At 41.3% G+C, this 25,232-nt stretch overlaps 8 protein-coding genes across 9 annotated transcripts; 5 read left to right on the forward strand and 3 right to left on the reverse strand.

Annotated features, from left to right (window-relative positions):
* Positions 1 to 6,617: 6,617 nt before the first annotated feature.
* Positions 6,618 to 8,589, reverse strand: LOC108030522 (mpv17-like protein). Of its 2 annotated transcripts, none has more exons than XM_017103409.3 (4): positions 8,355 to 8,589; positions 8,176 to 8,267; positions 7,112 to 7,224; positions 6,618 to 6,978 (listed from the first exon to the last, which is right to left on the reverse strand). In XM_017103409.3, exons 1-4 carry the CDS (start codon positions 8,484 to 8,486, stop codon positions 6,701 to 6,703), a joined length of 615 nt encoding a protein of 204 aa, XP_016958898.2. In that variant the 5' UTR covers positions 8,487 to 8,589; the 3' UTR covers positions 6,618 to 6,700. The 2 variants fall into 2 exon arrangements, with proteins under 2 accessions (XP_016958898.2, XP_016958899.2); XM_017103410.3 differs by lacking the exon at positions 8,355 to 8,589 and adding an exon at positions 7,546 to 7,674.
* Positions 8,590 to 10,491: 1,902 nt separating this feature from the next.
* Positions 10,492 to 11,980, forward strand: LOC108030527 (uncharacterized). Its single transcript, XM_017103417.3, has 2 exons — positions 10,492 to 11,168; positions 11,295 to 11,980. Exons 1-2 carry the CDS (start codon positions 10,609 to 10,611, stop codon positions 11,836 to 11,838), a joined length of 1,104 nt encoding a protein of 367 aa, XP_016958906.2. The 5' UTR covers positions 10,492 to 10,608; the 3' UTR covers positions 11,839 to 11,980.
* A 624-nt stretch (positions 11,981 to 12,604) lies between these two features.
* Positions 12,605 to 13,259, forward strand: LOC108030535 (dynein light chain Tctex-type protein 2B). The gene has a single exon (XM_017103428.3). It carries the CDS (start codon positions 12,691 to 12,693, stop codon positions 13,204 to 13,206), a length of 516 nt encoding a protein of 171 aa, XP_016958917.3. The 5' UTR covers positions 12,605 to 12,690; the 3' UTR covers positions 13,207 to 13,259.
* Positions 13,260 to 13,706: 447 nt separating this feature from the next.
* Positions 13,707 to 14,356, forward strand: LOC108030510 (C-type lectin 37Da-like). Its single transcript, XM_050885989.1, has 2 exons — positions 13,707 to 13,794; positions 13,850 to 14,356. The coding sequence occupies exons 1-2, from the start codon at positions 13,707 to 13,709 to the stop codon at positions 14,305 to 14,307; spliced, it is 546 nt and encodes a 181-aa protein (XP_050741946.1). The 3' UTR covers positions 14,308 to 14,356.
* Positions 14,357 to 14,847: 491 nt separating this feature from the next.
* Positions 14,848 to 16,535, forward strand: LOC108030709 (DDB1- and CUL4-associated factor 13). The gene is made up of 3 exons (XM_017103750.2): positions 14,848 to 15,014; positions 15,068 to 15,782; positions 15,923 to 16,535. Exons 1-3 carry the CDS (start codon positions 14,945 to 14,947, stop codon positions 16,473 to 16,475), a joined length of 1,338 nt encoding a protein of 445 aa, XP_016959239.2. The 5' UTR covers positions 14,848 to 14,944; the 3' UTR covers positions 16,476 to 16,535.
* A 351-nt stretch (positions 16,536 to 16,886) lies between these two features.
* On the forward strand, positions 16,887 to 19,851 carry LOC108030668 (sugar transporter SWEET1). Its single transcript, XM_017103695.3, has 3 exons — positions 16,887 to 17,209; positions 18,918 to 19,323; positions 19,386 to 19,851. The coding sequence occupies exons 1-3, from the start codon at positions 17,040 to 17,042 to the stop codon at positions 19,491 to 19,493; spliced, it is 684 nt and encodes a 227-aa protein (XP_016959184.2). The 5' UTR covers positions 16,887 to 17,039; the 3' UTR covers positions 19,494 to 19,851.
* On the reverse strand, positions 19,633 to 20,970 carry LOC108030667 (deubiquitinase OTUD6B). Its single transcript, XM_017103694.3, has 2 exons — positions 20,285 to 20,970; positions 19,633 to 20,225 (listed from the first exon to the last, which is right to left on the reverse strand). The coding sequence occupies exons 1-2, from the start codon at positions 20,880 to 20,882 to the stop codon at positions 19,882 to 19,884; spliced, it is 942 nt and encodes a 313-aa protein (XP_016959183.2). The 5' UTR covers positions 20,883 to 20,970; the 3' UTR covers positions 19,633 to 19,881.
* Positions 20,971 to 21,632: 662 nt separating this feature from the next.
* On the reverse strand, positions 21,633 to 24,956 carry LOC108030683 (MAPK regulated corepressor interacting protein 2). The gene is made up of 4 exons (XM_017103716.3): positions 24,516 to 24,956; positions 24,192 to 24,285; positions 22,848 to 22,966; positions 21,633 to 22,557 (listed from the first exon to the last, which is right to left on the reverse strand). Exons 1-4 carry the CDS (start codon positions 24,565 to 24,567, stop codon positions 22,298 to 22,300), a joined length of 525 nt encoding a protein of 174 aa, XP_016959205.2. The 5' UTR covers positions 24,568 to 24,956; the 3' UTR covers positions 21,633 to 22,297.
* Between the last annotated feature and the right edge of the window lie 276 nt (positions 24,957 to 25,232).

The following is a 25,232-nucleotide window of genomic DNA, read 5'->3' on the forward strand; positions in this document are numbered from 1 at the left end:
TTATGTAGAGGACAGACATGCGAACGGAACGGAACAGATTGTGCGGCAGGCCACATGCAGCGTCAACAACAAACAACACCTGTTTATGGTTTTTCGTTACCAGAAATTTTACAACTGCCAGGACGAAAAGGACGAAGGATGTGATAGAGCACACACTCACCCGCAGCTCAGGGAGTCACGTTTGTATATGTGCGACGGCGAGGCCAAAAGTTTTCGTAGCCAACTAATTTTTCCTGTCAAATGCACAGACGACAACAAGGACCCCAAATAAAAAAGGACATAAGCGAAGTGCTATCTGCGATGGCCGACATTTTAAATATCCTCGCTGGCCCTGTGGCCTCATAAATCCCAAATAAATGCAGCAGTTTTTATTATTTACTCGTGTTTTTCATATATTGTAAAGTAGAGAAAGAATAGTTGAAATTACTTTTAAGAAAAGAACTGTCTCAATAAATCTTACAAGGTAAATTTACATTCAAATTACGATTTTTCAAGAAAGAAAAGATACATTTATTTCTTTTAAGCTACTTTTATTTCTAGATCTTGTTGGACTTTAATTTATGTGTTTAATAAGCTATACAAACATTGTATTTATGTACAATTTTGTATTCTTTTATCAATAAATATTATGTTATATTTTATTATAAATAATAGTTTGAATAAAAAAAACCAACAAACAACATATTTAATGTGGGAATTAAATAGCTAAAGATAATCAGTGTTTTATAAAATACCCAGCTTTACTCTTTTTATTTATTTTATTTGTTTTATTTTCTGAACAGATATCTAATTAAATAAAAAGATCACATTTAAATATAAATATATAACAAAATAAATTTAAAAACAGAGAAATTATTCAAAAAAGTGTTTAACTCGATTTCCGATAAAAACACGAAACACTTGTAAAATGACCCTTTCTTGATTCAAGTTTCCTGAAAAGCGAATAAAACCCGGTTTTAGAGTGTGTGCCACCCGACAAGAAGGGAACCCTATAAAGCGGCGGAAGAGCAGGAGGGCTGCTGGCTCGGATAGCTGGTTGCTTGGCAGGCGACGCGACGTCTTGGCGGTCCGGAATCGGTGGTTGAAGGTGAAATTAAATGTAAGCAGGATAAGGATGCGGCACGTCGGGAATGGGCTGCGTACTCCCCGGTCGAGGCATACGGCACACATATATCTGCGTGCCGGGACTGGATTTTTGGCCGGGACGGGATGTCTGCTCCTCACGCTTGATTATGCGTTTGCATGCAGATAAAGGCAGAAGTCAAACACGGGACAAACCTCGACCTTTTTTATTATTATTTTTTTAAACACGGATGCTTACATGGTTGACTCTGCCGGCAGGTGTTCGGCTGGCAGTTGAGGCATTTGATGGCATTTCGGGCTGCAGATCGACGGGAATAAAACTGCGTGCGTGCCATAAAAGTTATGGCTTTTCTGGGGTCAAACTGAGGGGGCGGCTGGGAGGCTGCCATTAAAAACCACAATGTGTGCGTTATTTTTGTAACATTTATGCACAGCCCGTTCTCGCTTTTAATTGCTTAGCTGACCTTGCTCGCCGACTGGGTTAATGGGTTAGCCTTTTTGTCGGGGCTATCGGGCTTAATTTATCGAATGGATGTAGATAATGCATAATTGCAATTTCAATTTGCCGGTTTTAATATTCAGCTAAGGATGCGGGCGCTTTAGCGGTATAATTGAATGTTGGCACTTCTTTGGCAATTAGTGTAATGTAATTTGCTTTTTGAATGCCAACAAAAAATGAGAACTGACCTAAAGGAAAAGCTCATCCAAAAATGTTAATATGAAATTAAGAATATTTGTCCCTAAGTATTCCTCAGAATTACTCAAAATTATAAATATTATATAGTAATATTTAGTTCGTGATGATAAGACGAAATAAAAATATTTTTGATTCAAAAATATAGTTTGGTCAATATCATCATGTTAAATTAATCATTTTGACTGTTTAAAATCAATATTATCATTATAAATATAAACATTTTGAATTTGAAAGAAATAATAATATTTCTCTCTTTCGTATTAGTGTTTTACCAATTTCAAACATTTTTTTTTTTAATTTTTGTTTACATATACATAAATATTATCTGCAGTTCTGAATGCTTTAAAACATTTTCCCAACTATAAAGATTTTTTCTCGTCTTTCATTGAGGGGCCTTGACCCCCGAATAGTTTTAAGGTGAGCCATATCAACAGGCTCTCTATTGTGAAATCTCCTGCCGACGGTTGCCAAGCTCTTATTTGGCTATTATATCTTTGTTTTCGCCTCGTCTTTCTTTAATTATAAAGCTACACGAGCCCGGCTGGCACTCCGCTCCATACATATAAATATATATAGGTTTTTATAGCACTACAGCCGAAAAACAAAAAAAGCAAGGGAGATGTAGAGGGAAAACTCATATTCCCATTGGCATCAAATTGTCTGCACGACAAGGTAACCGAGTATTAAAAATTTCAGCACCAGCACCAACAGAATTTCTGACCATCGCTCGTCCGAGATATTTTCCCGCCCGTCTCCCCTGCTTTCCCAGAATTTCCCTAGCAACGCAAGCCGCTTAACGCAGCCAACTGCCAAATGTAAATATACTCCAACCCCAAACCGACAAAAAAATATAAAACTTTCTTAATAATACAACGAGCAGGAAAAAAGGCCCAGAAGGAGGAGAAAACTCGGTCCAAGGCGACGGCAGACCCGCGAGGAAAATTCGCATTGTTTTCAGCTTTTCAGCGCCCAAACAACAACCGAAAGCGGAAAGCCGGGCTGGGAAATAAGTGGGCGTGGCGTTGGGTCTGGGGCTCTCCAGAACCGGGGGACAGGCAATGGGAACTTAAAAACTTTGGCCATATCCCGCAGCTATGAACAACAGCAATCAATTTTCACATGCCGGCGAACAAATGTGCCGCACCAGGATGTCCCTCGGTCGAAAAGGGGGCTGGGAAGGGCAGGGACGTAGGACAAGCGGTGGAAAAGGGGTGGTGGGTAGCTGCCCAAAAGAAGCAGTTTAAAATTATAATGCCGCTTCGCATGGGAGAGCCATCGTGCTGGACCATCATCAATCTGGGCAAACTGGAAGGAGCCCTCGGCTCCGGAAATCACAGCATTCCAAATGAAAGTCTAATACTAATTAACCCTTTCAAGTGTAAATTAACTCCTCTTTGAAAATGTTGATGAAAAAAAAAAAAAATATGAAAGGCAAAACAAATTTTTGCTTTTAATATAAATATATAGAAACAAGTATATACATTAAAATAATTTAACAGAAAACGCAATAATTAAAACCTTATAATTTATCATCATTTGATGAAATCATAACTCGTGATTTTATGAAAAACTTGTAAGGGAATACTAGAAAAATAAAACATACCCCAGACACATTTTATATTTTATATATGATTTTCATAACATATTAACCATCATAACCACCATATCAGTTACCATCTTGCTCTCTCTTTAACACATAGTAAGTGGAAAATGGGTAGGGCTGCACTACTTTTTCCCAATCAGGATTACAGTCCTATTAATTTAATTAAATTAAGCCCGGTTTCATTGCCGTGAAAGTCACGCTTTCATCTCCGCTCGGCAGTAGTTTAGCGATGATGCGCGCTGTCATATTTGCCAAGCGCTTCACTTCGAATCGCAATCAGAGTGGATGGATGGATGGATCTCGAATGTACTATATATACCTATATCGAGTGGCGAAGGGCCGGGCGCCAATCGTTGATTAATTTCTCGTTTTTACGCCATTTTCTATTTGTCTTGTGCGGTAATTACGACAAGTCCTTGAAAGAGGATGGATGCTACCCAGCTACCCAGCTACCCAGATACCCCGATAGCCAGCCAACTTCCTGCCGCGTGGCCAAGACAAACACGAAAATTCCCGAGGAGCGGCGGAGTCCGGCGGAGACCGGCGGTTCCGTTACATTCCGTTCCGCTCCGCTCCGCCAGACGGACGGCGGAACGGACGGACGGACTGCTTCCGGTAATTGAATGAAATGAAGCAGCATTAGTATTAGCTTCTTATGGTCGGTATCGCTCGGGAGATGCTTCCTCTGGCATAACTCTGTTTATTTTTGTAAATTAATTTTTAATTTAATGTACGTGTGGTGGGCGACGCGCTAGTTTCACGCCACGATGACTGGGCGACAGGAAGTGGGCGGGGCCAAGGACCCCAAGACCACCTACCACCCCCACCACCCATCACCCATCACCCGGCCAAGGCAAACAGTGAAAGCAAAACAAAACAAGAGTGGAAAGCCAAACACGAAAGGGCATTAGAAGTGGAAATTAAATTCCCTAACTGGAATATTATAGTAAAGATTGAAGATTATATAGAAAGGGACGCGGTCAAGCGCGGTTATGCTTAAAATATGTGTCTTTATAAAGGTCTGAAAAAATACATTAATTATAACTAAAGAATTTTGAAACGAATTTGGAAACAAAATTATCATAGCATAGCTATAAGGTACAGAAAAATAAATGTTAGCAATTTACGCTTATTATATTGTTTTTAAAATAATAAGTATTTCCCTTTGTAAACTATTATAAAAAAATGTAATAAAATATTTTGTATTGTTTGTTATTTCTGATTTATATATATAAAAAATATATTTTATAAAGACCGTCTTCAGTCCCTTAGCCATCCGCAGATACCCTTAATATCAAACAGCACCAACATAGCGCCCAAAAAAATATGCCCCGGACCAGTAGATGAAGTAAATAGTCCCTGGCCCCAGCTCCACACTAAAATTTACAGTAGGAAAAGCAGTTTTCAGCTGGTCAGCAGGCTGTCGAAAAATAAAAGTAAAACAAAGTGGGACGGCGATGAAGGGGCGTGGTGGACTACGGCGTAAAGCGAAAAGACGACGAAATACTTTTTCAAGATAAACGGAAACAAGCCAAGATGGAATTAATTTTCCGCTTTGAACAAACAAGCGGATGTAAATAAAAAAGCAGTACAAAAAATGAACCAGGAACCAGCAGCAACCTAGAGAATCCAGTGAAGACGTCGACGTCAAAGTCAAAAGAGTGGGGAAAAGGTCCTGCCGAGGGCCCAAAGGAAGCGGACGCAGGGGGAGGATCCACGATGTCTGCCAAGTTTAGCAAGTTCAGTCTGGACACGGCTGGCCCAACATTATGTGCTGTTAATGACTGTACAAGAACTTTAATTGTACTACTGCCTACACCGACACAAATTATAGGCTTTATCTTTATGTTATTCAACTCAAAATCATTTTTATACTCCTAGCATTTTTAGTTTAAAATCTTTAACTAACAAAGGATATTAAAATTATATATTTTTTCTAATTAGAACTACATTTAGTGTTTTTTTAATATTTTCATATTATTATTATTTTATTTCAATAAGGATTTAGTATTATATACATGTACCATTTTATAAAAGAAGCATAACACTCTGCTAAAAAATGTTAATATTTCTTTAATATTGAAAGTTTAGATTCAAGCCTAGCCTAGCTTATCTCAGTGTAAAAGGAGAAAAACAGGGATGCTGTGCGGGAATAAAGGAGGTGGCTTCCAGATGGGCTGTGGTAGGGCCCCACACACGCATATTGACAAATTGCAATTTAAATAGACAGCAATAAGTTAAACAGACGCACACATTCAACGCATTAACGTTGGGCGGATATTGGGGTGATGGGGCTGTGGGGAGGCAGCCAAAAACACGCCACGTCTAATTAGTTTAGCATGGTGCTCGGGGAGGTCAGGGGGCATCACGCGGCCGAGATGCTAGAGATGAGCAATAATTAGACAAAAACCTAATGCGATGAGGGAATTACAATGCATTTAGCCGTGGAAAGCCGGCAAAACATGCGGCATAAATTAGGGAGCGATGTCCAGGATAAATTATGAAATAAAATAAACATAATGTAAGCCAGTCGCAAAGTATGAAAGTTCTAAGCAGCTTGACGATCCAATACGCTATTGTAGCTTTAAGCTTATATAATCCAGAGAAAACAAGTTTTTAAGATACATTTTTATCTTTAAATAGTTACCCAAATAAAATCCAAATAAATAGAGTAAATACCACTGTTAATTAAATAATATTTATATGGTACTAATATTTAAATATTTTTATACATTCGTCATAATTGCTTTCGAAGTAGGCTTAAAGTCAAATATTTGAAGGTAGGTTTAAGCAAACATTTCCGCGGCATCTTATGCCATCCCTTGGATCATATCTCACTCCCCTAACTCCATTAAACCCCGCCCAAAACTGGATAATACATCCACAGACCCAATACATTAAGCCATTTTTACGGCCTGGCCACCGCTTCCCTACCTATTCGCAGTAGTTGCCACTTTGTCGAACTAGGATGTCTGAATCTAAGATGGATTCCACTGTTGTTGTTTGTGCACAGCAAATATCGATGGAAACATTTACGCACACACGCACACAATTAAACACGTTTACACACGCTGATAAACAGCAGACACACACACAAATAGAGATGAATAGAGGGTAAAATAGAGTAGTAATTGATGAGTTTCCGTTTATGAGGACATCAATCATACGCACTGTATGCCGACGCCTCGCAACCAGGTTGAATAAACACGTAACCCCAAAACAACCATCCAGTCGCCCTTTTCATACTGCCTTTATTTGTCAGGATCTATCTAGAACTATATAGAATATAGTACAGTACACACCATGGTGTTCAAATCTCATGTTTCGGAATTCCTTATGGAAGCTAAAGGTTTCGTGCTTTCAGTTGCGTTTGCCTTGACAGCCACTGGGAGACTCTGCCTCTTGGTCCAGCAGAGAATATTCACCCAAATCAGACCGCAAACACCCATATAGATAACGCGGAACCGGGGCGCCACCAGGGAGAAGTTCAAGGCCTGGGCGGGCAGCCAGAAAATACAGGAGCGCATAAAAGTCGGCACGAACTTCTCGCGCAGTTCCAAGAAGGTATCCTCGGAGCCCTCCATCAAGGACATGCCTAGGAAGACACAAAGGAACTTTATCTTTAAGTTTATCCTTTAGATGGGTTTTAATTTGATAAGTTTAAATGTTAAGGGGTTTCCCTAAAATACATTTAATATGCGTATATCATCGAGGATTTACAAACTTACCTGCATAAAACACGGTCAGTAGATAAGGCGTTAGAACAAACTGATCCAGTACCAACTTCTTAACTATTACGACCTTGGTGCTGCCGGGAAAAACGCGATCTAACCATTTGTACCTTAGAAAGTGATTAAAAAGGTTACTGTACTGCTTTTGCTTATCCTTGAGTTCTTAACAAATGCAGATCAGGCAGGATGGCAAGAATGAGCAGAATTATGAGTGACTTGTCTGTTAGTTTAAAGGTTATGTTTAATATATTAATGTATTCGGTGCTTTAGTGCTAGGTAAGTATTGTTTTCCTGGTGTTTCGTGTGGCCATGTGTGTGTTTTTCGGTGATCTTGTATTCGTATATCCTTGTGTTCCTCATGTTTTCTCTTGCTTGTGTGGGGATCGTGATCCTTTTTGGCTGATAGCCTTCATTCATCATTCTCAACTTACATTGCATCTTATTTTTATGGTCGTGCACATGTGTCTCAATCTCTCAGTGCGTAGCGTGCTTTTCTCGACAGCTTTCCCCCTTCTTAGTTGAAGAGGAAAAGCTCTGTGCTCTGGAGGCAGTGGGTGCTTCTAAAGAGAAAGTGTGAAGAGAAAGTGAGTGGCGGGAGACATGCTCTTGACTTTGCGACACGTGCTCGTGGAGCTTTTACTGAATCGTAAACAAATTGATGAAAGTCAAAAACAACAAAGCAGGCGTACGGCGAAGCAAATTGAGGAAATAAAAAGAATGGTTAAATGGGGGGCATGTAAGTGTGAGTAAATTGACTGGTCCACCGATATGTGAGTGTGCACACACAGCCGTGGTCAAGAAACTAGTTCCGATTGACTTTCTGTAACCCTTGAAGCTAAACTCATAATATTGTTTAAGCTATTGTAATGGAATATTAAATTATTTTTATAAATTGATAAGAAGTTGAAACTTTAGAAACGAACTTAAAAAAAGACTATAAAAATAGATTAACTCAATCAAGGAAAAACCAATTCGGAGCTACTATTTCGACCTCATCTGCTTTTACATACAAATTAAAGTAAATATGTGGGTATGTACAGATTTATGTGGAGGGCACGAACCAAAAGTAAAGAGTTGGGGCATACACTGCGGTGCCCATCACAGCATATCTTCCTATTGTTGCATAATCGATATCCTCGCGCTCGGTCGCCGGCTACAAGGCACATAAATCTCGTTAGAAATCGCCAGATGCACCCTCGATAAATCCCCTGCATAACTATTTGCAAATACTATAACTTACGGCCAGCCAGCGCTTGGATACGAATTGCTGGGAGTACTCGGCGCCCACGTACAGACTCCCATAGATGGCGCTATTGGTCACGAACGGATATCGACGGAATAGTGTACGGACTCCCGAGACTAAGCGGGCCATTGTCTCCCTGCTTTTACTTAAATTCGACTGCTTATTCTTATTCTTAAAACTTATTATTCTTATTATCAAAACTTTTTATAAAAATATTTGGAAGCGGCCAGCCGCCAAGGGAGACGGAGCTTTACTGAGGAAAAATTCCTAACTACGGCTCAGCTGTTACAAAAGACAATCAGGGGGCAACAGAGAGCCAGTCAGAGATAAAAAGAGAACGAGGCGAGCCAAAGAGAAAAGATAAATGTTTACATTTCTGGTTTGCAGGCGAAAGCGGTGAGAATATCTGTGGATCTAGTGCTGTTGTTGTTTAATGAAAGCTTTATAATGAACTATCTTATAAGCGGTATCTCTAGAGCGCTTATCAGGCCCTACAGATAAGACACACTCCTATCAAAGATTACTAAGTAGTGAAACAGTCGAGTTAATCTTCTAAGACCATTAAAGTAATTCAAGCAAAACTTTATAAGAGTAAAATAATGAGGAAAACATGTTTTAAATGTTTTCCTTAAAATCCAATTTGTAAAAACACATAGCAACAAAAAAGATTTATATTTCTATATCAATACTCGCAGAGAGATTGTACAAGTTCTACGAAGAGGAAACTTCACCAAGTACAAAACAGTGCATTGATATTTTAAAACAGTTAGTATAGAGTTTAAGGAGGAACTAGGTTCCTTTTTTGTGCTCAGAATTATTGTACGAAAACTACAGACCTGCTTTCTTGTTAATAGCAAAATAATTTTTACCATGAAGCACTTAACAAGCAGTAAAGTTCAAAGTATCATAATAGAACTCAACTCAATTTTTTTTTTAGCCATCAGTACTCACAAATGTTCTTTATTTATTAAAACCGGGAAAAATTATTACTACATTGAAACCCTCACAAATCTTGCCCATCGTATTTGAGTCCACCTATTATCAGTACCTGTTTAAAAATTTAAAAGAGAAGAAGGGGAAAGCATGGTTGGTCTTCAAGTGGTGAACGCATATCCTTAGATATACGTGGACCTGGGGGACCAAAAAATGTCAGTAGAATTGAACATTCAGACGCATTGAGGTACACCTATAATGGTTTAAACGACAGCCAAGCGAATTTTAAGGCTCTACATATGTAAAATAATGTATCCAAAAGCCTCGTTCGATATTTGGTATTTTGTTAGGAAAAAATGGAGGTCTTTTAATAATTATACTTTTTAAAAAATAAGATTATGGATAAGGAAATAAATTCAAAGCTTCCTAAGCATTTTCGTTTCCACTTCTTTACAACAAACTCTTTTAGTTTTATATTTGTTTAAGGTGTGGTACAAAACCAAGCACATCGATACCAGCGAAATTACCACAATCAAATTTAAAATACAAACTGTTCACCCCTAGCTTAATCAAGGAATCATGCAACTCTCTGTGTCAGCGAAAAATAGAAAAGCCGGGGAACAAACAACAAAACTTTAGCCCATAAAAATGCAATAAGTGTATCAAGTCTTGGAAACCCTTTTTGGCTAATGGCAATTTACGCACGACTAACAAACACCAGAGGAAACCTGGGAAGAGTGTTGGGGAAAGTCGGGAAAGCCTTCAAACCATATGCGAGGGAGCGAAATCTGAGGCGGAGGAACGACAACTTTGATTGAGTGCCGGGGAAACTGAAGGCAAAGGTGTTAAAACTGAAACCAATTTAAAAAGTTTGTGAAACCATATGGAAAGTGAGCCTGGGAGGAAGCAACTTTTGGATGGCCGTGTGTATACTCAAAAAAATAACAGACAATATTTTGGAATATAAAGGAAAACGTTGGACAACAACATCTGAGTATAGACTTATATTTAAGGTTTAAAATGTGGTAATTGCAATAACATTAAGGTACTATTTAAAAATTACATTACACAAATATTATAAAAAATTCAAAAAATATATAATATACTTATGCAATGTACTCAATTTAACTATTTCATAATTATTTTAGCCTTGACGTTTTTTACGTCTTTTTTTCTTTAGTGTAGTCACAAGTAGGCAGTCAATTACTGACAAACAACCCAAGCACACAGCGCTGCACACACCTGAATATTTTCAGAGCCAGGTGACAAGACAAAGACGACGTCGAAGACAGCCACACTAGTTGGGAAAGGACCAAGGATGAACCTGAGTTCCATCCTGAGAAGTGTGAGCAACGGTCTAGGCTTTGGGGCCGCCACAAAGAAGAAGGTCTTGGGTCGCCCATTGTCCCCTTCCTATGACGATCCCATCCTGCGCTCCGGTTCCACTTCGAGCTCCTCCGCCTTGCATCCTGCCTCCAGTCTCTTGATTCCCTCGGAGGACGAAGAGGACATCTCTCCCGACGACCATCGTTTGGCCTCGACTGCTGCAAACCTAAGTAAAAACCAAAGTCCCTACCAAGAGACCATCCAGCAGATCCTGCGACTGGTGAACGAACTGGAGCACACAATCCGCGAGGATCAGCAGCAAGAGTTCAAGCTACGAATGGCCCTTGATCGGCAGACGGAACGGGTTCAGGAACTGGTGTTTTCCCTGGATTCGGAGAAGAAACGAAATGGGCGATTGGTTCAGCTGCTCCGGGGAATCGATACTTCCAGTTCCGACGAAAGTGACCCGGAGGAAAAGTTACCCAATGGATCCCATGTGAACTACATTGGTGAATTGCGCGATTCCATCAGTCCCCTGCTCATGCAACAGCGGTGAGTTTAGGGGATAGCAAATATAATGACCTGGTCGGGAGATGAAAATATTTCACAAATTCTGTGAACCATTTTAACCTTTTGGATTAAAGAAAATAATTTCATATATCTTGATGTATCTTGCAGCTACGACGAGCTATCGGTTTCCCATCGCCAGAGTCGCCGTCAGTTGGCGAAGAAGGACAAAGCACTCAAGGTATTGAAGTGCGAAACGGAGCAGTTGCACTCGAAGTATGATCAGCTCTTCGATGAATATCGGGGCGAACAGCGCCGCTTTGAGATGCTGTGCGCTCGATATATCCAAATGCAGATGAAGAAAAAGCAGGAAATCTTCAACCTGAAGAACACCCTCAACCAGGCCAGCGAGTGCATCTTCCACGCGCAGGCGGCCATCGACGAGTGTTGTCAGCAGGAGCACTCGCCCATTTCCCCGGAGAACCTGCTGAACTTTAACAGGAATCTGGAGTGCTTCATGGATGCCCTGAGGAACTGCTGCTGCCTACGAAAAGTCCACCAGATTCAGCAGCTACAGATGCAAAAAGAAAAGGAGGAGGACGACCAGATCATTGATATCCTCACCCCAAAGGCCATGGACCCCTCCACTGCCAGTAGTGCCACCTACGTTCAGGATTCCCCAAGGCGACATCGTCACAGGCATTCAACTCGTTGAACCTTCACTTTTAGTTGATCCTTAGCGTTAGGTTGATTGTGAAAACCTTTTTCCAAAGGAAAATTTCTTCATGTAGCTAATGAAAAGTGTAAAAAAAAACAAAAATATGTTTCCACAAATATAAAAACTAATCGACCCTGTCTTTTTGATTTTTCGCCTAACCTTTAGCTAATAGGATAAAACATATTTTTATAAATATTTAGCAATGGTTTACAATCTAAAGGTTTTCTTACTAGAAATGTAATCAAGAAAAAAGTATGCAACACGCTCAAGAAAGCGTTTCCGACCCCATAAAGTAGATATAATAATGATCAGGTTCTCTATCCAGAGAAGATCCATATCCATCGTCCGTGCTATCGGTGTCTTCTCGGAAAATATAATATAACATTTTCAGAATTATATTCCGGAGCCACTGCCCCTCTAACGCCCACAAAAATATTAATTATTTTAACTGAATTGGATTGCTCTCGACAATAATTTTCCTTGCTTTAAAATAAAGCTAGTTCAAACGTGCACACATAAGCTCTTGCTAAAAAACGTAATATTTGTATAACTCTGCATTATTTTATTAAAATGTACTAATAAGATATCACAAATTCACTCCGTTTTTAGATGTTATTATAATAATATTTCTATCCATTTCCAAGGAATATTCTCTGCTTGTTTTCACTTACGTTATCTTAAAACAGAGTTGGTTTCTAGATAATTCTTCGTAAAGCATACGTGAAAAAACCCAATTAATGTTTTTCAAAAATCAGATGGCCAGAATTTTCTGTCTAATCCTATATTTGGGTTCAGCTAACGAATTCATATCTTGCCTTAATGCGAAGCAAATCTTGATTTATCTTTAAAATGTCGACGCAGCGGCCAAGAAGCTTGTCAACGGGTAAGGAGCCTCATCGAATATCCGCGATCAGCGGAGACAGCCGATCCGAAGGACTATCCCATAGTGAGTCCGAGGACGAGCTCGAGCCCGGCAACGAAGTGCAGCCTGCGGCAGATGTCACCATCTATAACTCTTACAATATGGGACCTGCCTTCGGCAAGAAGTTCCCACTGCCGTACATCCGCTTTATGATGTCGCAAGTGGTCAGGGAGAAGCTGGGGAACAAGAACTATGTCCAATCGGAAGCCCTGAAGTGGACCCGCGATGTCGCCGACGAAATAAACCTTAAGATGAAGGGCCGTGGCTCCTGTCCGAGATTCAAGCACGTGGTAAACGTAATGCTCTACCAGCAGACCGGAGCGGGGTGCTTCTACGGAGCACGTGCCATTTGGGACGAGCTATCCGACGATTATGTGAGCTACACCTACGATGGCGGTACTTTTGTTTGCATTGCTGCCGTTTTCGGTTGTTATCAGTATTGAGGTGAATAACCGATCGGTAAATAAATAAATTGTTTAGTGTTCCGAATCTTTTACACATGCTTTTGGATTCCACTTTTCGCAACCATACACAACAAGGATTTGCTAAGTTTTTAATAAACTCAAAAAAGATTAGCCATAATCAACATTATTAAGTAGAAACTTACTATATTTCTAAAAATTAAACAAAAACAACCTTCAACTTAAGTAAATTAAAACATTTATTTCAATGATAATATGATCATATTTTGTTCACTCGAATTGGATGAATTCTATTGACCGGAACTGTCCGTCAACAAGAAAAAACTGATTATTAGATTGCCTCAAATTCTAAGAAGTTCAAGAGAGGAAATTTCCGTTATGGCGTTTCGTTTTTAATAAAGTATGAAAATATTGACAAAGTACTTTAGCTTCTTTAGTACTTAAGTAATTCCGTACTCGGAAAACATTTGGGTTGGGTATAAAAGAGCTCACTTCGTTAGTGCTAAATCAGTAATCGCAAAATGTTCTTTCCACACACTTTACTATGGGCCGTCGTCGCCCTTATTTCTCTCGCTGGTGCTTATAAAGTGATACCTTTTGTTGAAGATGGTAATAACGTTACCATAGATACAAAAAAAGTCCTAAATCGTCAATTTATTTTTAGGAATACCAGACCACTTGCAAGTTGCAACAGGCCCCTTCGTTAAAATTGGCCGGGGATATTACTATATTGAAACCAAGACGAAAAAAAATTGGTTTGATGCATCGGAATCTTGCCGTCGCATAGACGCCCATTTAATAGCTTTTGAGACCATTGAAGAGTGGGATTTGGTTAACCAGTATTTGTTTAGGAATGGAATCGATAATGTGTACTGGACCTCAGGTTGCGACTTGGCTCAACAAGGAAAGCATAATTGGTGTTCAACCGGTGAACCCTTAACACTAAATATTTGGTATCCGGGAGAGCCAAATAATAATAATGGAAATGAACATTGTGACGTGTTGGGCGACAGACGAAGCAGCACAAATTACAATGTATTAAATGATTTCAACTGCGCAAGAGAAGTTTTATATATATGTGAAAAATCGTATCCAAAAACAGCATCGTTTGTTATCTGGTAACATAAAAAGAAACCATGCAATAAAAGTTTTTTACTTTAAAAATCAAAAATATATAAAATACATTTTATTTTGAACTCAGCTTTGACACAATTTAATAATAGATTCGTCGGAAAGTATGTAACACGTAGAAGGAAGCGTTTCCGACCCTGTAAGTATGTAAATTTTGAATAGGATAGTTATCCTATTCAAAATTTACATAACTAGGATAACTATCCTATTCAAAATTTACATACTTACAGGACCGAGTCGATCTAGCCATGTCCGTCTGTCCGTATGAACTCTCAGATCTCGGAAACTACATGAGCTTCCTGCGCAAGGTTTAAATAAAATTGTGTAATGCTGTGGGGCACTATTGATTTTTTTGCGAATAAGACAGGTAAATTATTATATCTTATAAGCTTAACAGCCAAAATCATTCAAATGAAACTTTTATAGACCTGTTTCGTATACCTTTAAAAATTTGAATTTCAGTGCTGCGCCAATGGTTTTCGAACAGTGTGACCACATGCAAAAAGTGTAACAATCAGCTGGCGGCAGCTCTGTGTGGCAACTCTGCACACGCACATGTTGTTTATGTTCCAATTTCACTGAAATATTTTGTTCTACGGCGCACAAAAGTTGAACAAATGCTGTCAGGATGAAGGTGAAGATGATCAGTCGCAATCCGGACAACTATGTCCGGGAAACCAAGCTGCAGCAGCACAAAAGTGAGTGGAAAATAGGCAGGAAGATGCGGGTTTAACTGGTAGTGCATTTTCAGTGCCCCGGAACTATGATCCGGTGCTGCATCCTCTGGAGGGTCCTAGGGAATATGTGCGAGCCCTGAACGCCACCAAACTGGACCGAGTATTTGCCAAGCCCTTTGTCTGCAACCTTAGCGGGCATCGCGATGGAGTCTCTTGCTTTGGGAAGCACCCCAAGCAACTTTCCTGCTTGGCCACCGGCGCCTACGACGGCGAAGTGCGCATTTGGGACTTGGCAAATCGTACCAGTTTCCGGAATTTCGTTGCCCACGACGGCTTTGTCAGGGGCATTGCCTACACCCAGGATGGAGGTCGCATCTTCACCGTGGGCGATGATAAAACCATCAAGGTGTGGAAGGCAGAAGCCCCGGAAGTGGGCGAGGACGAGGTGCCTGTGAACACCATCCTGAGCAAATTTGGCCTTCACGGCATCTCGCACAACCGCAAGGATAACAAGTTCGCCACCTGCGGCGAGGTGTGCGCCATTTGGGACGAGAAGCACAACGATCCCTTGAAGACCCTGAAGTGGGGCGTCGATACCCTGCACACCATTTCCTACAATCCCGTCGAAACGAGCCTCCTGGCCTGCTGTGCCAGCGATCGCAGCATTATCCTCTATGATCAAAGGGAGGCGCAGCCATTGAGAAAGGTCGTCCTCACCATGAAGAGCAACAAGCTGGCCTGGAATCCGATGGAGGCCTTCAACTTCACAGTAGCCAACGAGGATTGCAAGTAAGTAAACGAAAGCTTTTGGAAAAAAAGAAGTTTAAAAAGCAATAGGTAACTAAATAATATAAAAGAAAAACGTAAACTATTTGCCTATAATTTTTGACCTTTTAAATTAATTATGTCAAAATCGCAATTTTTTTCAGCCTTTACACCTTTGACACCCGCAAGCTGCAAACGCCCCTGAAGGTGCACTTTGACCACGTTTCCGCCGTTACTGACGTGGACTACTCGCCAACGGGCAAGGAATTCGTCTCAGCCAGCTACGACAAGACAATCCGGCTTTACAATGCCCACCACAGTCACTCGCGGGACATCTACCACACCAAACGTATGCAGCACGTGGTGTGTGTGGCCTGGTCGCTGGATAATCGATACGTCTTCTCCGGCTCCGATGAGATGAACGTGCGCATGTGGAAGTCAAACGCTTCCGAAAAACTGGGTGTCATTCGTCCGCGAGAGCGGGTCAACTTCAATTACCAGGAGGCCCTGAAGAAAAAGTACGCCGCTCATCCGCAGATCAAGCGAATCGCTCGCCATCGCCAGGTGCCGCGTCACGTGCTCAATGCACAGAAAAAGATGCGCACGGTCAAGGAGAAGGAGCAGGTCAAGGAGGCCAATGTGCGCAAGCACTCCAAGAAGGGCAAGGTGCCTTTCGTCAGCGAAAAAAAGAAGCACGTGCTGAAGGAGGAGGTCTAGGCACGATTGTTTACGACTGTAGTTGGATAAGTTTGAATAAATTGATTTTTGTAAGAAGAATTGATTGGATTCATTCCTCTTAAAAGGAATGTTGGGGAGAAGTCGGTGAATATGATATTTAAAAACCTTTTGCACCTAAAGATACTTCAAAAGAGTATAGAAATGTGAGATGAACATTATTAACAATATTTTTGTTAGCATTAATTCAGGCATACAATTATGTTTTATGAGCTAACAGGCAAAATGACCCAGCAAATAGATAGATTGCTTGCCCTGCTGTAACGTTTCCCACCAGTTCGAAATACAATTCGGATCCGATAAGCCCCGCCAAGCGATAACGATGGGGAAAATCGGTGCGACGGCTCCATTTCTAGGGGATTTTCGATTATAAAAGGTGGCCAGCCCCACCGTTGGAGCTCAGTATTTGTTCGTTTGCTGTTACGGCAGCCGCCAGTCGGTCGTTAGTTTTTGTTTTCGTTGTTCATTTGTTTATACTCTCGCGGCACTCGGCCCCTCCCGTCCCCGAAGAACCCGTTTGGAAGGCACTTGCGACCCGCAGAAACCATGGAAGCACTGGGAGATATTTTGGCGCCTTATAGCGAGCTAATCGCCAAGGTAGCCGGCACCATCACCACCCTGCAATTCCTGTCCGGAGTGGCGCTGATGAACGACATCCGCAAGAAGGGCAGCAGCGACGTCTACCCCGTGGGTCCATTTCTCGGCGGAGTGGTGCTGTAAGTGCCCAATTCACTCGGGCGGCGTAGCATTAAGTGCTTCCGTGATGCTCCACTGCTTGCGCCACCAAAGTGGGGGAAAACCAGAAGTCGGCGCATCTGTGTGGGAATTGATTAAATTTTTGAACTGTCGCCATGACACCACAGAATCGGTCTCCTCAAGGCCGCTGAAAATCGGTTTGCACTCGGTTCAATAAGATAGCAAAAAACAATGGAATCGGTTACATCACTCGATGGTGGAAGGGAATCCGTTCGATCATCTGGCCGTTACAATTCGAAATAGTCAGGACCTGATTAACCTTGTCGTCGGGGCAATCTTTGGCTGCTTATCGACGCGAGGCCTCGCCAAACACGTAGTTCTTATCTGGAGTGTATAGTTTTAGAGCTTCGTATTAGGAATGCTGATCTGGTGTAGCATTGCGTAGTATATCTGCCCAGCGTGGGAGAGCCGCTAATCGTTTATGGGACAGGCGAAAGATAGGCGACTCGCCTCTCCACGTGCTAGGAATAAAGGGGTGTCAGATTCCATGGGCAGGTTCCGGCGGGGGTAAATCTGAGTAGTTGTACCGCATAATCTTCTGCGAGTATTGTTTTATTGCTTGCTATTATCTCTAATAACAGGCTTGGAACACAAAATTGACATTAAAGAGGCGGCCTAACACTCAAAACATCAAAAAAGAGTATAAATTATATTTTATACCTATTAATAAAATGTTAATGTCAGTTTTCTCCAGGCTTTTTGATAATGTTGTTTGTAATAATTTTCCACCGCTCATTAGTATATTATGCCTTATTTGTATTAATCAGAGGTGAAATACATTTCATAAGGTCAACACTTATGGTTTTTATTTTTAAAAACAGATCTCATTGAGATCCTATAGATACGTTTAAACGTAAAGTTTCCATTGTTTGCTTAGGGTGCTAAAAATATAAAATAACATGGGAAACAATAGTGTACCCTTTTCATTTCCGGACAGGCTGCAAGGGTGCCTCTGCCATCACTGATGGGCTTTCGGGGGTGGTTTCCGGCAGGTGTTAACTTGGACCGTGTCAAGTGTAAGGACCCGCAGACATGCGAGGAAGCAACAGTTGAATGCTAAATGAATTCTATTTCACACAAGGTGTAGGTCAAGGGCAATTTAGCGGCCAGTTTGTGTTTGCTTTCAAACAACACGAATGTATTTCACCATTGTAGTGGGTTTATGATAATGATCGATGGTATCGATGACTATTTGTTTTCATGCGTGCCACTCCTTATCAACGGCTACGTGTACCAAGTTGTGCAAATCACTACTGTTTATCTATCTATATCTAGACAGCATTACGGCTGATAAGGTAATTAATAAATGAGAACGGGTTTTTACAAGAGTAACATATTCATTCTTTAGTCAGGGGAGCACTTAATGTGAAAACTTGTTCCATTTCTTTACTTTCGAAAAGAATTGTTCGACGCAAAACTGGTTCGCTGTCAGGGAATTTGAATCAATAATACGATCCCAATGAAAACGTGTTCTATTTTCAAATGAATGGGAACTCGACATAGGTATCCGTTTTGAGTTATTTTATAATGTGTTTTTCTTTTAGTTCCCAGGGTTAATATTTAATAAAATATGAATGTCCTTTTCTTATATATTATTACGGATTTTATGAATCTTCATATGGGCATGAAATTTAACTTGACCCTAACAAAATACTTTCTTTCTTCCAGGACCGTTCTCAGCTTGAAGCTGGCAAACATCATGAACGATGCTGCCATGATCAACACAAATTTAATTGGTCTGGTTATCAACTTCGTCTTCCTCTTCGGATTTTACTACTATGCCTCGAGCGGAAGCAGGAGCCATATCTGGAAGCAGGTCGGCTACTCCTCGGTGTTCCTGTTGGTCGTCACAGCATATGCCAACTTCGAGGACCCCGCCAAGATCGAGTTCCGCCTCGGAATGCTGATCACCGGCATCCTGGTTTGGCTAGTGGGCTCTCCACTCCTGCACCTGCCGAAAATCATTGAGAAGAAGAGCACCGAGGGCATGCCATTCCCAATCATTTTAGCTGGTAACCTAGTGGCCGCTTCCTGGACGTTGTACGCCATTTCCATCAAAAATACTGTGATGGTGGTAAGTTAATGTAAGTTAAAGTTCTAAAAGACAATCAGTAACCGATAAACCTTCAATTTCAGCTCCAGAATCTTTTGCTGCTGGTCCTGGGCGGCATTCAACTCTCCATGTTCGCCATTTACCCCAACAAGCCAGCTGCACAGAAGCCGAAGGACAGCAAGGACAAATAATTGAAATCGATCGCTTTACCTAGAAAAATGGACAAATAATGGGTTGTTGCAACAAAATTACCAAGTAATATGTAGTTAGGCTCGAGGAATAATCAAATTATTGCTTGAATTTACACTAAACCGCCACAAAAAAACAAAATTTGAGCTAGACGAATTATTTTTCTATATAAGAAATATTTTCTTAGAACAAATCCAGCTAACTAAGTTGCTAGCTAACCTAGAATTGTTATTATATTGACTATTACTGTATATAACTACTACATACTTGCAATTTTTGACAATAATTCAAATCTTCCAAATGCATACGTATTTATAAAGTCAACATAATGTGTAATAACAAAAACTGTTACAAAATCGAGTGAGTTTGGGGTGTCATTGGGTTCCCTCTTCAGGCTACTGGCACTGTGGAGTTGTAGTGGGCTCCAAGTTGGTAAATGTGGCGGTGGTAGCAGATGACCAGCGGCGACCCACCGAATTCCTCTTGACCAAGGAGCGTGGGTGCTCCCTCAGCTTGGATAACTTCAATGGGAACCCGAAGAAGCGAAGATATCGCTTTTAGTTCGATGTGGCCGCCCCAGGCGTGCGTTTTGGCTATATCATGGCAGTACTTTTCAAACTGCTGGTCGTTAAGGAGGTCTCCCGTTTCGGGATGAACCATGTAGCAGATGAGCGAGTCCTTGTGGGCACGCACATAGTTGGCTGTCTCTTCACGCAGTTCCTGAACACTATGACCTGCAAGACGAAAGTTGGGTGAGGATTTCTGACTTATAGAAAGATTTATCAGGTATTACCTGGAAGCGAATTTACTTGGAGTTGGTGCCGGATGGACTGATACAAGCAATCGCCATCGGAGGCTATATTGTGGAGGGATAGTTGACGTTGGGATAGCTTCGCAGTGATCTGCTGGAGTTCAATTAGTTTGGGTGTTGGCTGATTGGCAGCATTTTTGAGCTCAGTTTTGATCTCAGCTTCTCGTTCCCGGGCTTCCTTGGCCTTCTTATCCCGCCGCTTCTGGGCCTTGGACACCCGCTGATTGGAGGGCAGGTGCTCGTCCTCCTCTTCCTTTTCATCGATCTCCTCCTTATTTGACACTGGAACTTCTTGCTTTTCCGCAGGTGCCTTCTCTTCCGTTTCCTCAGTCAAATCCTTGGCTTCGGCCGCCTGCACCTCCGCCTTGTGGCGCTGCTCCAGTTCTCCTTCTAAGCGGGCCATCTCCTCCAGGAACTCTTTCCTCTTGTTTTTATTGTTTTTCGGGGCATTCTTCTTCATGGCCTGCAGTTTTGCCTGCAGTTCCTTGCGCTCGCGGCGGTGCCGGGCGCCTATATCCTCCAGACTCACATCCTCCAGACGGGAGTCAAGCTCGGCAATTCCCTCATCGTCGCTTGCCATTTGAATTTATTTAATAATTAACAAAAAAGAAGTTCGGACAAATATTTGGCAGTATTGGAAGAGTGACCAAACCTCTACCCTTATAATATACCGCAGGCAGTAAGGCCACATCATTAGCGGTATATATACCGAACTGACCAAACCTCTACCGTTATAATATACCGCAGGTAGTGAGGCCACATCATTAGCAGTATATATACCAAACTGCGCATCGAAAAATACCAAATTGTAATTTAACGTTTTTGAAAGAAATTTGAAAATATAAAAGCTGAACATTTAAAACTTCCGCATAGTAAATATTTAAAAAGGTGATTCTCAATGTTTATAGAAAGTGTAAAAGAATAAAACACATATTCGCACTTTTATTTAAAAGCCTTATTATTATTATTAAAGAGCGGAAACTATATTTTTTATCTTAAATTGTACGCCTAAAATGGCAATCTTTTTAATACATTTTTTTGTAACAATTTATAGAACAAAAATCTTAGTTTCTAGCAGACTTTATTCCGAAACTGAACCGTTACTTTAATTACCTATCCACATTTTAAGTTTATTTCTATATGACTGTTGCATTGTAATACTAATATTTTACGTCCACAACAAGACATATGCCCATACGACAAACCACGAAAGCAAAAGCATTTACAGAAACATCTGATAATTTGATACTATTCTATTCCCTTTCATTTTAAAACATAAACCAAAAACCAACTCAACACTTGGTATACTCCCAACTGAAACCAAAAAGACTTCGCAACATGCTGAATTTTTATTTATGCTAAACATAAAACGATCTAGAGTGAGAAACTAAATACATGCAATGCCACTAGCGCGAAATCGGATCAACCAATTTCTACTTTGGATATTCCTAGGTCTTAACTAGAGTTCACATAATAAAAACCAATGGTTTTATTTACAGGCAATTGTGTTGAATGAATAAGCAATTACAACAATGAGTTAAACCAAAACAGATTGCTAAATTTGATGTCAATTTGAACCTTTGGTTTGCTACAATTCACAAGGATGTTGATTTTAAAAACTGGCAAGCAAACCAGATGATACCATTCTTATAACACTATAACACATTCTTAAGAGCAAACTAGAAATCGTAATATTTACATTGGCCAGCGGCGATGACTCCTAATTTACTTCATGTACACACTTGTAAAACAAGAAGAAACTAATCCATGACCTGCCGCTTCAGAGGCTTCCTAGCCACTATCGTCCCAAGTGATATTCACTTAGCCACTAACCGAACACTACACGAGTGCCTCGCCTCGTCTCGTCTACAGATACATGTATCTATCTAGTGTGATTTTGCCTAAGTCCAGTCGAACGCGCAAGTACAAATGGAAGCACTGGCTAATTAGGAATTTCCCAGGAGCAGGCTCTCTCTCTCGTCCAGTCGATCCTTCTTAGAGGCTCTTGGTAATGTTCTGGAAGAGGCGACGGCCCCACCACGACTCCAGGTCGAAGGGCTTGAAGTCCTGCAGCGCTGGACTCGGCGGCTCAACCCAGACGGTGGCTGTCGAGGACGCGGGCACCGGCGTGTTGGCGATGATGCTCTCCACTGGACTGGCGGCGCTGTTGTTGTTGGCATCCGCCAGTGGTTTCTCGGCGGGTTTGGCGGATGAGCTTGCGTCGTAGGGGTTCTGTGCCACTAGCATGTTCCACGCTGTCAAGGTGGGGATAACTTTATTAGTATTCACAAACTTACGATAATTCAAATCACAATCGATAGACAGCTTAAAATTAAAATGATAGAACTTTTTTAAGTTCTTCTAAGAAGCAGCTTGAAGTGCAATGAATATACATTATACTTATTTTGAATTGAACAAATAAAAGTATTCAAAAATAGTATTTTCTGTTAAAATATGAATTGAGTGTGTTGATAAAGAAACAAAAATGTATTTACATCCACAATCTTTCGAGTAAGAGAAGCGGAGTCACAGAGGCCAGACTTACAGTCATTTATGTAGCGTATTATTTCCTCGTGCTGCGGCGTTATCACCTCATCCTCGATCAGTTTGGTCGGCGTTATCCGTTTGGAAGCAAAGCTCTGTTGGAACACCGGACGCGGTATGCTGTTTTCAGAAGAGTACAAAGGGATATCAGATTTTGTTACAATGCCTCTGAGTTTCAACGACAGCGCACTCATGCAAGCCACACAGGTCCCCTCAAACACGTGGACTTTGAAAATAAATCACTCGAGGAAAGCGAGGCGAGGGTGGGGGAATCTGGGTTCGACAACTTGGTACTCAGTTCGAGGAACGTTAAATGCATTTTAATTCGAAAGAGTCGGCGGTGCATTACTTTGCGTTTGACACTTGCGGAAATAAATTACAAATTGATTAACCTTGTTTTGGGTTGACAGGTTTCGTCCCTGTTGACAAATGTTTACTTGTTTTGCTTATAATTTAGTTTGTTCTACTAAAATATTTCACTATTTGAAACGCGGGCAGAGATTAAGAGATAGTTTATGTCAGATTGGCATTGGAGATTGGGAGGGAGATACAAACTTGATATGTCATTTTATCAGCTAAAAGTTATTCGTGTTTTATTCATTATTATAAGTAAGCAACTGTGCTATTTATAGATTGCTGGTAATGAGAACTGATAGGGTATCTAAAGGGGGAGATAGTTAACAGTACTCAACTATTGATTGACAACTATTTTGTAGTTTATTACTTTGGATGTGACATTTTCGGGTAAGTCCTAACTTCGTATATTCCATGCAAGAATTTGGTACTAGGCCAAGAAATGAATAATGTATTAATACCATGGCATAGACCCCAAGATCCGCTCATCCGACACATATTTTATGTGACGTAACGCTCGAGGGAAATTAGGTTTAGCATGCTACTTAGATTGGCTCTTTCCACAGGGCAGGGAGATGCCTAAGAGTAAATAATATATCTGGATAAACTTTCATATGGCTTTACAAATCCCACCAATGGACAAGGTTTGGTTGTTTTCCTTAGCCCCTTCAGTCAAGAACGAGAAGTTTCGCCGAAGTCGTGACGTAACGGGCGAGGAAAAGTCAATGCCTCCGGGGCATTTAAATTAAATCGGAGCCGATAACCGCCGGCTGACCCACGTGTTCCCTGGTCTCCTAGGGAGAGAACACTAGGAATGTTTGCCTGGGACCAATTAGCATCACAGTGCCAGGTCGCCACGGATTCTTGCGATAAAATGTCAGCGATAAGACGAGGGTCTCGAGCCCGGCCCCTGCGTTCCCTTGCCCGCTTTCCACATTTTCACCATGTGCTGTCTGTTTGCATAAGCACCGCCGAGACCCAAGATTCTTACTTTTTGTGCTCCTCGGGACTGTTCAGGTCGAAGCTGGCGTTCTTCCGGCCGCTCTCCTTGATGCTTTCGAACTTCTCAAAATTTTGTGCCAGGCCTGTGAGGAAAGTTAGGTGAAGAAACGCTATAAAAATGTATTTACAGTGGAAAACGCCGGCAAAACAAAAGTTAACAGGGAAAGAGAGCGGGAGCGAGCTAGCGGGAGAGTGGGGCGGCCGAGAGAGCGAGTAAGAGTGTGTTGTGACATAACAGCTGGGCGAAAAGAGCTCTCTTCAAAGGGTTTTGTACCATTGTTAACCATTGTTATTATTGCTATTCGGGACTCACCTCGGCGCGTTTTAGCAACTATTTTGCTGGGTCCCTTGTTGATAGTGTACATGGTGGAGATGGAGAATACCAGGCGAAATGTTCTCTGTCCTTCCGACTTTCGTAATGTTGTTTTGCTTTCTGGCCACGGGCAACGAAGTGTCTGGCGATGTTTGCTGTGTTCTCAGGTTTTTTCCGCTCTGTGCAATCATATGATCTTTATTGGCACACCGCCCTTCCCCGCGCCAGCTCCTGCGGCTCTACTGTCATCGTCTTGAAAGGTTACACAATACACTTTTGTTGGGGCAATGATTCCGCTTCGGATTCCGCGCTCTTTGATTTCTCGGCAGCCCGTCGTACCAATTAATTTCGATTTAAGTCACCGACAATGGCTCCTGGAAGGCGAGTGTTTTATAACGTTCTGTTCGGCGGTCGAAGCTCCAATGCAAGTGCCCCATTCAAATCGCAGAACGAACTGTTAAGAGAAACACCCGCTAAGCGCCATATGTTAACGCGTTCATGCGCGCAAGTACGCGATGTTCAGCGGCTCGCAAGCTCTCATTGCCCCAAGTACGCGATGTTCAGCGGCTCGCAAGCTCTCATCGCCCCAAACTGCATGTGGTGTTTCGAATTATTAGCTATATATATTTTGCACACTTAACCTTGCAAAATCAATTTATTTTTCAAGAAAAACAATGAACGCATTTAATATAATGATCTTAGGTCGACACAAATCAC

This window comes from Drosophila biarmipes, chromosome 3L, assembly GCF_025231255.1.
Source record: "Drosophila biarmipes strain raj3 chromosome 3L, RU_DBia_V1.1, whole genome shotgun sequence".
Taxonomy (NCBI): domain Eukaryota; kingdom Metazoa; phylum Arthropoda; class Insecta; order Diptera; family Drosophilidae; genus Drosophila; species Drosophila biarmipes.

Coding starts and splice junctions, on each gene's coding strand:
- LOC108030522 (XM_017103409.3), bottom strand. CDS start 8,486: ATGGCCCGCTTAGTCTCGGGAGTCCGTACACTATTCCGTCGATATCCG. Junction 7,225..8,175: donor GCCCCAACTCTTTACTTTTG/GTTCGTGCCCTC, acceptor TCACTTTCTAAG/GTACAAATGGTTAGATCGCG. Junction 6,979..7,111: donor ACTGACCGTGTTTTATGCAG/GTAAGTTTGTAA, acceptor GTGTCTTCCTAG/GCATGTCCTTGATGGAGGGC.
- LOC108030527 (XM_017103417.3), top strand. CDS start 10,609: ATGAACCTGAGTTCCATCCTGAGAAGTGTGAGCAACGGTCTAGGCTTT. Junction 11,169..11,294: donor CCCCTGCTCATGCAACAGCG/GTGAGTTTAGGG, acceptor TGTATCTTGCAG/CTACGACGAGCTATCGGTTT.
- LOC108030535 (XM_017103428.3), top strand. CDS start 12,691: ATGTCGACGCAGCGGCCAAGAAGCTTGTCAACGGGTAAGGAGCCTCAT.
- LOC108030510 (XM_050885989.1), top strand. CDS start 13,707: ATGTTCTTTCCACACACTTTACTATGGGCCGTCGTCGCCCTTATTTCT. Junction 13,795..13,849: donor GATACCTTTTGTTGAAGATG/GTAATAACGTTA, acceptor ATTTATTTTTAG/GAATACCAGACCACTTGCAA.
- LOC108030709 (XM_017103750.2), top strand. CDS start 14,945: ATGAAGGTGAAGATGATCAGTCGCAATCCGGACAACTATGTCCGGGAA. Junction 15,015..15,067: donor CAAGCTGCAGCAGCACAAAA/GTGAGTGGAAAA, acceptor GTGCATTTTCAG/TGCCCCGGAACTATGATCCG. Junction 15,783..15,922: donor GTAGCCAACGAGGATTGCAA/GTAAGTAAACGA, acceptor AATTTTTTTCAG/CCTTTACACCTTTGACACCC.
- LOC108030668 (XM_017103695.3), top strand. CDS start 17,040: ATGGAAGCACTGGGAGATATTTTGGCGCCTTATAGCGAGCTAATCGCC. Junction 17,210..18,917: donor TTTCTCGGCGGAGTGGTGCT/GTAAGTGCCCAA, acceptor TCTTTCTTCCAG/GACCGTTCTCAGCTTGAAGC. Junction 19,324..19,385: donor TCAAAAATACTGTGATGGTG/GTAAGTTAATGT, acceptor CTTCAATTTCAG/CTCCAGAATCTTTTGCTGCT.
- LOC108030667 (XM_017103694.3), bottom strand. CDS start 20,882: ATGGCAAGCGACGATGAGGGAATTGCCGAGCTTGACTCCCGTCTGGAG. Junction 20,226..20,284: donor CCAAGTAAATTCGCTTCCAG/GTAATACCTGAT, acceptor TTCGTCTTGCAG/GTCATAGTGTTCAGGAACTG.
- LOC108030683 (XM_017103716.3), bottom strand. CDS start 24,567: ATGTACACTATCAACAAGGGACCCAGCAAAATAGTTGCTAAAACGCGC. Junction 24,286..24,515: donor AGTTGCTAAAACGCGCCGAG/GTGAGTCCCGAA, acceptor CTTTCCTCACAG/GCCTGGCACAAAATTTTGAG. Junction 22,967..24,191: donor AGTCCCGAGGAGCACAAAAA/GTAAGAATCTTG, acceptor TTCTGAAAACAG/CATACCGCGTCCGGTGTTCC.